The following is a 12,077-nucleotide window of genomic DNA, read 5'->3' on the forward strand; positions in this document are numbered from 1 at the left end:
CAGATTTTTAAACTAAGGATCTAGAGACTTTGATAAGGTGCCCTAGGTGATTCAATCTCAATAGAGCAGAACCTAGAAGCCAGTTGAATCCAAAGTCTATGGTCCTTTTTACTTTTGTACCATGTTTGCTCATAGGCCCATTTTCTATAATTTTTGGAGCCAGGGAGTTGAATCTTCCAGAGGATCATGATTTATGACAGCTTCCCAGGACAAATCATCTTGATCCTCCATTTTCTGACCCTGGCACTTCCCACAAAAATAATTAATATTTTTCCAGATGGATTGTGTGCTGGGCGTGCTAAAAGCATGAGTTCTTCGCCCTGAACAAGACAACTCAGTCTCACAATGGATTCTGATCTGTTTCCTCTATCAGCTCAGTATCGTGTTGATAGTGCATCCTTGCCCCTTGCACAGAGAGAGCCGAAAAGGGACTAGTTCCTCCTGTAGAATAATCCAGTTCATCTATCTTCTGGAAAGTAATCCCCAAACCTGCTACTGTTCACTTATTTACTGTCCGCAAATAAACAGCTTTGGTCCAGGAGAAAAGGACCTCAATAGGTCTGGCGCCTTCCGCCTCTTTTATGCCTTTCTTACTTTAGGACCCCAGAGCACGTGCTGATCATCTGCTGGGCACTGGTCATCTCACTATGTGTTACGGTTAGTAAGTACAGTACAAGGGAGAATAAATAAGGCTCACACTGATTTAGAGGAAAACTAGAAATGTTCTCAGTTCTTACTCCTACCTTTATTAATTTGCTAGGGCTACCAAAGTACCACAAAATGGATGGTTTAAACAACAGAAACTTATTTTCTCACAGTCCTGGAGGCTGAAAATCCAAGACAAATGTATTGGTCGGGTTGTTTGTTTCTCCTGAGGCTGTTCTTTCTGGTTTGCAGATAGGTAAACAGGTACCTTCTCACTGTGCCCCCACTTGGTTTTGCCTTTGTGTGTGCCATCCCCGGGGTCTTTTATTAAGGATACCCTTTTGATTTCATTTGACCTTATCTTTAAAGACCCCATCTCCAAACATAGTATCATGAAGGCTAGGGGATCAACGTATGAATTCGGTCAAAGTGAATCAAATACTATATTCATGGTAGCAGCAAGAATGGTTCAACCAAAGGTTCAAATCCCAAGTCTGCCTCTTCCTATTTCGGTAATCATTGAAGTGTTTCTGTGTGTGTGTGTGTGTGTGTGTGTGTGTGTGTGTGTGTGTGTGTGTGTGTGTGTTTTGTGTGTGTGTGTGTAAGAGAGTGAGAGAGTGAGAGAGAGAGAGAGATAACACTTTGTCTTTGTCAGGAATATTGATGACATTTCTTAACCCTAGTGCTTCCTTTGTTAAGTTATAAATTAGGACAATAAAAGGAGCTACTTTTTAGGGTTAATGTCAATTGCTTTACGTCTGTTTAGTAGGAAGCTGAAATAGGAGTTTGCTATTACTGGTATCTGAATGGTTCTAAAGGTGATGTTACTCCTCTTTCTTTTCTAGATACAATATGGTAGGAACCGTGAGTATAAAATGTAAGGGAAAAGGGGAAATCAAACACTTTAATTGAGAGGTATTGTACATCAGTTTTTAATTATAATAATTTATTATAATGTGAAGATAGGCCCAATACAAAGAAAGACAATTTAGATTGCTAAATTTGTAGCCTATATAATTCTTTTTACACATCTTTGTTGAGCACTTACTCCTTGTCAGACATAGTTGTGTCAGGATATTGGCGACAGCAGTGAACAAAACCGACAGAAACCACACTACTCCACTGCCACTTACATTCTAGAATGGGTATGTGTCACCAAATTGGAAGAGTATCGTAAGAAACATCAAATAGAAGAGTTAAGGCGAATCCATTGACAGCCTCATCCAGCAAGCTGACATGAATTTGTCTCGTGGGCAGAATACATTCACAAGATCGACACCGATTCTGGGGCTTGCTGCCTGGGCTTCCCTAAGCCCTGATTTCTCCGCTTTGAACTGCCCGGACCCCAGCTTGCCGCCCTCCCCGCCGACTGCGGCGCGCGTGGCGCACGGTCCCCGCCGGCCTCGGACGCCGTCGCCAGCCCAGCCCGCAGCCGCCCGCGCGGGCGCCGGGGTTTAAACTGGGCGCGCAGACGGAGGCGGAGCGCCGCGGTCCAGCCGCGCCCCGACCTGCATGGCCCCCGTCCAGGCGCGGTGGTCACCCGGGTACCAGCGACTTGGCGTGGGCTGGGGGCCTCCTGGCTCACGTCACCAATTTGACAGCCTCTCATCAAATCAGAGGACTGCGCTCGCCGGGGGCTCCGAGCGTCACCCGGAGCTCCGGCGGATTAGAACTCGCCTCTCCTAGCTCCTCCCTTCGGTCTGGTTTAAAGCTCCCGCTGGCTTTACGGAAAAATTAAGATTGGGCTCTGTTGGTGCTGCGCTTTATACCACTGCAAGATGGTAAGTGAGGAACCCGCGTTAGCTAGAACGCTGGCGAGACCTGGGTCTCTGAAAGCTAATAAGCTTTCTTTGCATTTAGAATTTATCCCATTTGGGAGTAAGAGTTCTCTGCTAGCTGCCAATAAAATCAGGCCTTCTGCGCTGCCCTGAATCCTTTTATTACCTTCTATCTTCTCCTGGCGCAGGCTCTTGCTCTGGTCGCTCTCTCTTTCCTCTCTCTCTCTCCTCATTCATTCTCTCTCTCTGTCTCCCCGCTGCCCTCTTGTTCTCTTACTCTCCTCACTTTCTTCCCAACTTTTCCTCCTCACCTGCACTCACTGTTCATTCCACTGCTTCCTCCAGATTATGCACATATTTGCTAACACTTAGACCTGAACTGGTCCAGGAGCACTTGAAGTTTGTTTTCTTCTCAGGTGTCAATTGCATAATAGCTTAGCTCTGATTCCACTAATAACCTCAGGGAAGGAGTCTGCAAACACCCTCTTAAAATAAAACAGCACTTCATAAACTTTGGTTGAATTTCTTTGGCGTGCACTGCCCAACGTGGACTTGCTTAGGAAATGGACTTTTTCAAAATTGAACTTACAGGGAACATTAACAGTATGTGATTTAATTGACTTAGTTTTTTTTTTTTTCCTTTTTGTTTTCTCTCTGTTTATGTTATGTTCAACAAAATACTCAGGTCAATACAAGACTTGTAGTGGTCAGAAAGGGTTTTTCCAAAGTTGGCTCTGCTAGAATGAATGGCTTTTACCTGATTAAACATTGACAAATAATTAGTAATGGGCTATTGTACAAATTAACCTAGGAAGGCTGCATACCTACCCCCGCTTGGACATTTGGAAAGACTGTGTTTTTAGAGTTTGATGTTTCAGGAGGGTGTGGGGGAGGGTGTAGAGTGTCCACTGGATCAGAACACAGCGCAGAAAGCCTGTGGGTTACTCAGTGACGGCCAGACAACTTTGGAAGGGCACCCAGCCCTGGGGATGGAGAGAACTGGAGCTTGCTGTCTTTGCTGATAGGCTTGTTCAGCCCTGATTATGTATTTATAGAGCAACCTCATGTACCTATGCTCAGTGTTGGGAGCAAAATTTACTTACAGCTCTAAGACACATATAAATGGATGGATAGATAGACAAAATAAACCATTTATAATCAATCACCATGATCCAGCAGCTTGTTAGGTGAGGTGGAGGAGGAAGGAAGGAATAAGGCAGTAAAAGATTCAAAAATTATAATGAGGAGGTTAGCCTATATTATGTCATAAACTGCTGATTCCAGCTCTAGATTTCTGGGGTCTTTGTCTTTCAAGATTATTAGGAATATAATTAAGATATTTGCCAGACAGAACCAAATAGTTCTTATGTCTTTGAATCATTAAGTGGCATTCCTTTTACTTAGAGCCTGGGTAGCCTATTAGGTGTACCAGGTATTGTAACAGAGAATAGTCCTGGATATTTACAAATTTGGACCATCCAATACTAGTCTTTTCTTTGCTCAGAAGGCCTAAGAAAATTGCTGTGTAAACCAAGGAGTTGATGTACTTTTAGTAATTATAATTTGACCACTCAAAAATTAATATGGATCTATAGTTAACCCCTTTCCTGGTTTTTATTATTCACTGCATGTAATTTCTGTATGTTTCTCCCATCTTTCCTCTCCGGCAAATCCTCATCACCCTATCTCCTGGGACACCCGACCCCCCACCCTGAATTTCACAGAACACCATTCTGCCTTGCCAAGACCAGTACTTTGTAGGAGACCAGAGCTATAATTGTGCGTATTCCACTACAACTTCAGAATCTAGTGTTGACGTTTCCACGGATACTTGGGTCTCTTTCTGGGCTGCTGGTCTCCTGGACAACAGAGAGCCCCAACAAGCACCACAGGCACAGGGTAAGTTCTGCTCTTCTGCTTTCCTGGTAGGTCTGGACCCCTTTTCCAGCACCCCTGACTGCAAAGCATTATGGGCTGGGGTTCTGTAAAAGAAGGGATGCTATGGAAAATTTAAGTAAATCCAAAGACTCCTGAATTTCAAAGCCATGAATGTAAAGTACTCTCCAGAGTGTGTAAATGGTATTCTATCTCTTGTCCACTGGAAAATATGTATTTCTTTCTACATGTTGCAGTACTTGGAGATTCCCAGCTCACTGAAGGATTTTGGTCTGAATCAAAATTTGATAAACAAAACTCTAGCAGAACGCTTTTAGAATCAAGATAATCAGAGCATTTCTTTTGGAATTCAGGAAAGTTTCCTTTATTTTGAGAGGAAAGCAAGAAATACTAATTTGATCATTCATTTTATAGAGGAAATTCTATGAATAGTGTCTTAGGAATGGAAAAATGATTCTTTTTTACATAAAAAAGACTTCAACTTTGGAGGAAAGTGTAACATTGGTGGAAAATTACATATTAATTTTGACCTGTAGCTGTGTAAACCGTGCTTATAAATATTAAAGGAATTTCTGTGTTAACACTCATGGTTTTAGAAATACTCTCAAACACCTCAGAATTAAATATCTGTACTGCTGGTTCTGCTGCATGATTTTTTTTTTGTTTGAGAAAAGATACTAATAAATAAGCAAAAAAAAAAATCTCAAAATATTAAGACACACTTACGTCAGGCAGGAAGTTGTTCTGTTTTTGCTTTGTTCTACAAGCAATAGCAATGACAAAATGACCAAGAATTTGAACCTAAACTGTTTATAAAAATGTATTCTTGTTTCCATAGTCATCATTTCAATTTAATCAAAAATATTTGAGTAACAGCAGTTCAGGTCAAGTAAGGCAAGAGTCAGAACTATACTAGATGAGGAAAAGAAAGTAAAGGTACTGACAGGTATCGCTTGCTACCAAATGTACAAATGAGAACAGTTGAAATAAGTAAGTTTCAGGCACAGTTTTGAACTTTTCCTGAAGGTCTTCAGAGAAGCAAGATCCAAATTATATTAAAAAAAAAAATTTTACCCCATGAAATTCTGAATAAATTTAAAATTGGCTGGGAAAATGGTAGCATCACAAAATCAGGTTTGATTATAAAGTGTCACAAAAACTATAGTGATATTATCCAATGCTAAAACGTAGGAGAGGCAATAAAAATCAGAAAAACATAGTGGAATTATAATGTTCGGGAAAGGAGAAGTTTATAACTATTTGAATGAATTAATGATACAAATGAGACAGTCTTTGTTAATTTAACCATCAGGAATACATATATCAGGAAAGAACGTGACCCCTTACTTCTAAAAAAAATGCATCTCTTCACCAGTTTGATAAATAGTGTATAAATATTTGCCTCTCACAGCTGACTTGGCTCTTCTGAAAGCATTAGAGATTTTGTTTTCCTGTGTAGAAACGATAGCAGTTTTCCAGAAAGATAATTTGACCTATTAAACTATCTGAAATCATTTGGTAAGTTCCTTTAACGTACACAAACTGCAGGTATTTTCTTAGTTACCCATTTGATATTTTTACAGAATCATCCCAGGGCTCAAATTTTCCTATTCTGGACTCATGTTCATGGGAAGAGGCACAACTTTCCTCTCAACTGTACAGAAATAAACAGGTATGTATAGAGAGAACATTGCCAAGTTCCCTGCAGTCTATTCTCCACTGAGTCCACCCTCTGGGTCACATTGATTCTTTTCCCTTTTGAAATTCCTTTTGATTCAGTTAGAATCCACAGAGAGATCAAAGTTAGGTGATCAATGTTGCAGAAAAGAAAAACAACAAAGGTGCTCTCAGAAGACCTGCAGACAAACTCTTGACTTTTTAGCTTCATGACCTCTTGAATCCTGCCTTTCCTCATTTATGGAATTAGGGTACTTGTGCTTCCTATTTCAGAGGGTTGTTGGAATGATCCAATGATATAATGACTGTATTAGTATTTGGAACCTTTAAGCATAACTAGTACTGGAGGAAGGGATGACAACTATAAGAGTTTTTACAGCGATTGCTTCATTTTTAAAGTTTGTTTATTGTTGCTTCTGAAGAGTAATTTAATCTAGCAGAGAGATCAGTCTGAGGGGGAAGGAAGCCAACTCACCTCTTCTGATTTATTTATTTTGCTTCTCGAATGTGCAAAGAAAATGTCCAACAAAACCTTTCTAAACAACTTTTTCTATATTTAAACAGTTGCATGCAGCTCATTTTTCTTCATACTTACCTGATTCTCTTGTGGTTACAATTTTAAAAGTCATATAATCTTGTCAAACAATTCACAATGATTTAAAATTCAAAACACATATCTGAACAATCAGGTGTTAGGGGGCTGTAGATTTCATTTAGATCTCTGAGGACTAGGGCTCCCTGAGTTTGTGGTGTTCACAAAATAAATAGAAGAATAATCAGGTTTAAGCAGGGTGAGGAGCAGTGGCATTAATATAAGGTTCCAAAGTCAATATAGTGGAAGAGCCCTCACCCTTGTCTGCTTTCTGCAGCTCCAGGATACTCTGGTACAGAAGGAGGAAGAACTAGCTCGGTTACATGAAGAGAACAATCACCTCAGGCAATACCTGAATTCTGCTTTGGTTAAATGTCTTGAAGAAAAGGCTAAGGTATGTAACTATCTCACTTATGAGAATAGAGCAGTGATTTGAGAAAAGAGACCATTTATGTAAAACTAAGTCCTTGATTAAATGCAAGAAGTGTGCTAAACAGCGTGTCTTGATAGGTATTTATAGGATAGATGGATTTTTCTTAGGGAAATATAGCACTTTCACAAGAATGTTTATGTATCATTTCTTGGAAGTGTCTGGATTGCAGACGTTAGCCATAAATTACAAAAAGAATGGCTTAAGAATCAAAAGCTAGTCAAGGGAATTGCTGAGACAACGGAAGCTCATCAAAAGGCTGTAAGATGGATGAAATCCTGAAGTGGGAATCAGGTCTGAAAGACAGTTTAATTATCCGTTTGACTTTAGGGAAATTGCCCTCGCTTAGGGCCTCGGTTATGTTCGCCTGTAATGGATGGGCTAAAAATCGTCTGAATCTTTCCAGATCTAAAATGCTAAGAATATGGCTGGAGCCCAGGTCTCTTGACTGACAATTAGGCATCCACAGTTTAATTTGCGTTTTTCCCCTACACTTTTAAATAGAGCTATGTCTAACTCAAGGATAAATAGCTTGCCTATAGTCTTTTTTTCCCTCCTTTCTTTGGTTTTTCAATTTTTTATTACCTACTTGTCATTATGTTACTGTTATTGCTTCTATCATCAATCTTTTCCTCACTTCTAGACATCTAGACAAGTTACATTTATGATACTATATAATCTAAATTGATGAAGCTTCTTGCTGTATTACCAATTATAACAGTTCAGAGAAGAAAAGATGTTGTATTAAATAACTTTCCAATTCATTTAGCTTTATTAAAAAGGGAACACATTTATTAACTTACATTTATTAACCTGGGCTGCTAACTCCAACTATCATTTCGTAAAAAGGACATTTACGTAATTATTGTGATGTTAATTAGGCAGGCCTTGCTCTCAATCAGAAAATCAGTCTCAATTTTCCAGGAGTTAGAATAATATAATAAATAACATATCTCATAGAAATGCTTTGAAGTTAATGAAATAAGAGGAAGCGATGTATAATATTTAAATCAGAGGTTCTATCTAGATTCAGATGGCTTAGGGCAGCGGTTCTCAACCTGTGGGTCGTGACCCCTTTGTAACAATGAAAATACATCGTGGCATTAGGAAGGTTGAGAACCACTGGCTTAGGGCAACCCACGGCCTTGGGGCCACATGTGGCCTTCTGGATCCTTGAACATGACCTTTGACTGCATACAAATTTTACAAAATAAAATCCTTTTATTAAAAGGGACAGAGCAGAGAAATATGAAGGTTCACTTCCCTCCTTTGCTACTTAAAAAAATAAAATAAAAACTTGGCTGGGCACGGTGGCTCATGCCTGTTATCCCAGCACTTGAGAGGTCAAGGTGGATGGATTGCCTGAGCTCATGAGTTTGAGATCAGCCTGAGCAAGAGTGAGACCTCATCTCTAAAAAATAGCTGGGAATTGTGGCAGGTGTCTGTAGTCCCAGTTACTTGGGAGGCCGAGGCAAGAGAATTGCAGAAGTCCAAGAGTTTGAGGTTGCTGCGAGTTATGACACCATGGCACTCTATGGAGGGCAACAAAGTGCGACTCTGTCTCAAAAAAATAAATAAAAATAAAAAATAAAACAATTTTGTAATTACAGGGTCATAGGTTCCCCTCCCCTGGTAGGCTGCATGATCCTTAGCAAGTCACAAATAGGTTTTTGCCTTAGTTCCCTCATTTATAAAAGTTTTAATGACATCTATATCCAATGAGAGAAAGCATATAGTCAATAATTCATAAATTATGGTATATGATAGTTTATTTATATATGATAACTCTGTAAATGATAGTTGCTATTTTTGTCATCATCATCATCATCATCATCAGCATCATAATTACTTCCCTGAGTTGAAATCCTAAAGATACCACCTGCTTTTGTCAACTTTTAAAAAATAGAGTAAAAACATGAATTAAAATTTCCAGGCAGTACCTTGTCATTATAGATTTTACTTTATAAACAAACGAATGCAATCCGTTCTGCTTGTGGATGAAAAATGAGAAATTTATTCAACTTTTTCTAAATAATTAAGGTAGCTAGTGAATATTCGAAGGTGCTATAATTTTCAAATATGACTTCCCTAGAAATTGCTGTCGTTCGATGAGTTCTCCAAAGTATGTGGAAAATTCAGAAAGGGGAAGAGGAAACCCAAAGAGAAAAGATATCCTCCTGCTGAAATTCCCCATCCCAAAAATGCCAAGAGAAATCTCTCTAGTGAATTTGCTAACTGTGAAGACCAAGCTGGGCCCCCGGTGGATCCCTGGGTCCTTCAAACACTTGGTTTAAAAGACCTCAACACCATCGATGACACCTTGTCAGCTAACTACAGTGCCCTGTCCTCTGAGCCCAGAAGAGTCTCCAGCACATTTTCTCACTTTCCAGATGATGGAGTTGATTATGAAAATGTCCCCAGGGAGGATCTGATGATTGACTATGGGGGTGACAGAACAGCCTCCTTACATGACACTGCCATTCATGTGGGAGATTTTCACTCCCTCTCTCAACTTTCAAATCCCCCAGTGGGGCTGCAAAATCTTCCTTACTATACTGCTAATGTGTCACAGAACAAGACAGAGATGGCCTTTTCCACATCCCTGAGCCCTCACTGTAACGTGAAAACTCATTCCTTCCACCAGGGACAAGCTTTTGTGCGTCGAGATGAGGAGGGAGGCTGGAAGTTTACATGGGTCCCTAAGCAGTCTTAGTGATCCTTCCATCACAAAGCACTGCCGAGAATTCTGTTTACAAAGACCCGGCTTGCACTTGTTCCTGACTATGGTGGAACACAGAAGCTATTCCTTAGACCGTCTCCTGCCACTTTAAACATCATTCCAATTGCCCACTTACATCTGCGGGGAATGGCTTCCAAGAATCCATGAGGAAACATGTCTGTCCTTTCTTCACCTAAATTAGACTTGTTTACATGCTCATACCTGCTGGTGACTTCTTCTTTCCCTTTGTTTGAAGATGTCTTTTTCATTCGCTTGTAAATTCCTTGAAGACCTAGAGACGTGTGTACTTTTCTAATTATAACCATTTCACCAGGTTTCCTATTTTCATGGAGCAGTTGAAATGTTCACAGCACTTTTATTTCTCTCCCTCTTCTGTTCTTTATCGTTGAAAACTGTCTTTAGAATGAGCCCTCTTATTACTTCAAGTGCTTACTACTGAGGGTTGGAACAGGTGCGGGTCGGGTAAATACATGTATCACTGCCCATCACTGGTACTACTGAAGACATAATGTGGATGGGGCAATGTTATGTTTAGGGAGGTTCAAATACTTAAATGTCACACGGTGGCATTAGCAAAGCATCTCTTAAAACAACAGTAACTCTACTCATAAGCAAACCCACTGATAAATTTTAAAAATTTAAGAGAATTAGTGCTTCTTTGAAATGTCCCATGGTGTATAGCTTTTGCAAACACCTGGCATTGGTTCATTCACCAGCGTGACTCAAGCAAGAACATTTTTGGGAGAATATGGTAATAATACAAGTTATCACCTGAAATTACCCAAAACCACAATGAGATACCACGTTAGCCTTGTCAGAATGCCCACTATTCTCTTTCAATTTGATAGACACTGCAGTGATTAGATATGAAGAGAACAGAGAAATATGAAGCTGTTCTTCCCTCCTTTGCTACTTTAAAAAAAAAGAACAATTTGGCTGGGTACGGTGGCTCATGCCTGTTATCCCAGCACTTGGGAGGTCAAGGAGGGTAGATTGCCTGAGCTCATGAGTTTGAAACCAACCTGGGCATTTTATATACAATAATAAGTGGTGCATTTATTAAAGGGTGCATTTTGTATATATTGTTGTTACATATTATAATATTATATATAATAATAAACAAAATAATATAATATTATATTATCTTAATATATTATAATATATAATAATAAAACAATGAATAATAAAAAATAAATGTGACTCATTTATAGTTAAAATTAGAAATTGTTGCTCTGATCATATTATTCCTTTCTAATGCTTAATAGCCCATTTCTCAGGTTAATTCAGTCTTTGTGCAAATAACTTGAATTAATGTTTAAATAAATGTGCATAAATTTAATTCAAATACTGACATCAAGGATTTAACTGTTTCTAAACTTTAAAAATGTATTTTTTTATTAAATCATAGCTGTGTATGATAATGTATTTATGGGGTACAATGTGCTGGTTTTATATACAATTTGAAATACTTGCAACAAACTGATTAACATAGCCTTCACCGCACTTTCTTAATTATTGTGTTAAGACATTTATACTCTACACTTAGTAGATTTGACATGTACCCTTGTAAAATGCACCATTTTAATGCTCATTCTACTTCTCTGCTATTCATCAAGCTCCCAATCATTCTCAGAGTAATTTAAAGATCTGAGATGTACACCTGTGTTTTTGGGGACAAATTTCAGTTAATGATAAAATCTGCCATGTTGAAACCCATTCCCATGTTTCTCTTTTCACTTTTCAATAAGTGATCTCTCACAACCAGTGTCTCAGATTTCCAGTGTACAGCTTAGGAGTCATTCTAACAAAGAGATGGCTTTTGTTATCGTTGCTGTTGGGGGGTTTGCTTCACTTTGCTAATGTGAGCAAACAATCTGTTTTGTGACGACCAGCCAGTTATTTTTAATAATTCAAGTAGAGGAATCAAAGATAGTAATTATCAATATTCTGAAATATTTTCCTAATTTAGGAAGAGATAGAACACATCCATTGTCTACAAAAATAGTAGATGTATATATATATATGTGCCTTTACATTCTAGTATCTGTGCCCCTGGTGGGTGAAATTTATTTCTATTTACAATAAGAAATGTAAAAATTAGAATTGATTGTACTTTTTACTACGTTAGTAATGGAGAAAGCAATATAACCAATTTTGAAAATCTAACAAGCTATAGAACAAAATTAATCAATTAATAAATATTTATTTTGCATTCTTTGTGTGATTTATCATGTGTTAAATACCATGAGGAAACACCCGGGCTTGGCACAATGCCTTTGATATATAAAACAAAGCCACATAAAATGTCATAGCTTTTGA

At 38.8% G+C, this 12,077-nt stretch overlaps 1 protein-coding gene across 1 annotated transcript; it reads left to right on the top strand.

Annotated features, from left to right (window-relative positions):
* The first annotated feature begins 3,590 nt into the window (after window positions 1-3,590).
* On the top strand, window positions 3,591-9,903 carry GMNC (geminin coiled-coil domain containing). Its single transcript, XM_053564642.1, has 5 exons — window positions 3,591-3,605; window positions 4,148-4,322; window positions 5,903-5,991; window positions 6,866-6,982; window positions 9,111-9,903. The coding sequence occupies exons 1-5, from the start codon at window positions 3,591-3,593 to the stop codon at window positions 9,729-9,731; spliced, it is 1,017 nt and encodes a 338-aa protein (XP_053420617.1). The 3' UTR covers window positions 9,732-9,903.
* Window positions 9,904-12,077: the final 2,174 nt, after the last annotated feature.

The sequence above is a fragment of the Nycticebus coucang genome, chromosome 16, assembly GCF_027406575.1.
Source record: "Nycticebus coucang isolate mNycCou1 chromosome 16, mNycCou1.pri, whole genome shotgun sequence".
Classification (NCBI taxonomy): domain Eukaryota; kingdom Metazoa; phylum Chordata; class Mammalia; order Primates; family Lorisidae; genus Nycticebus; species Nycticebus coucang.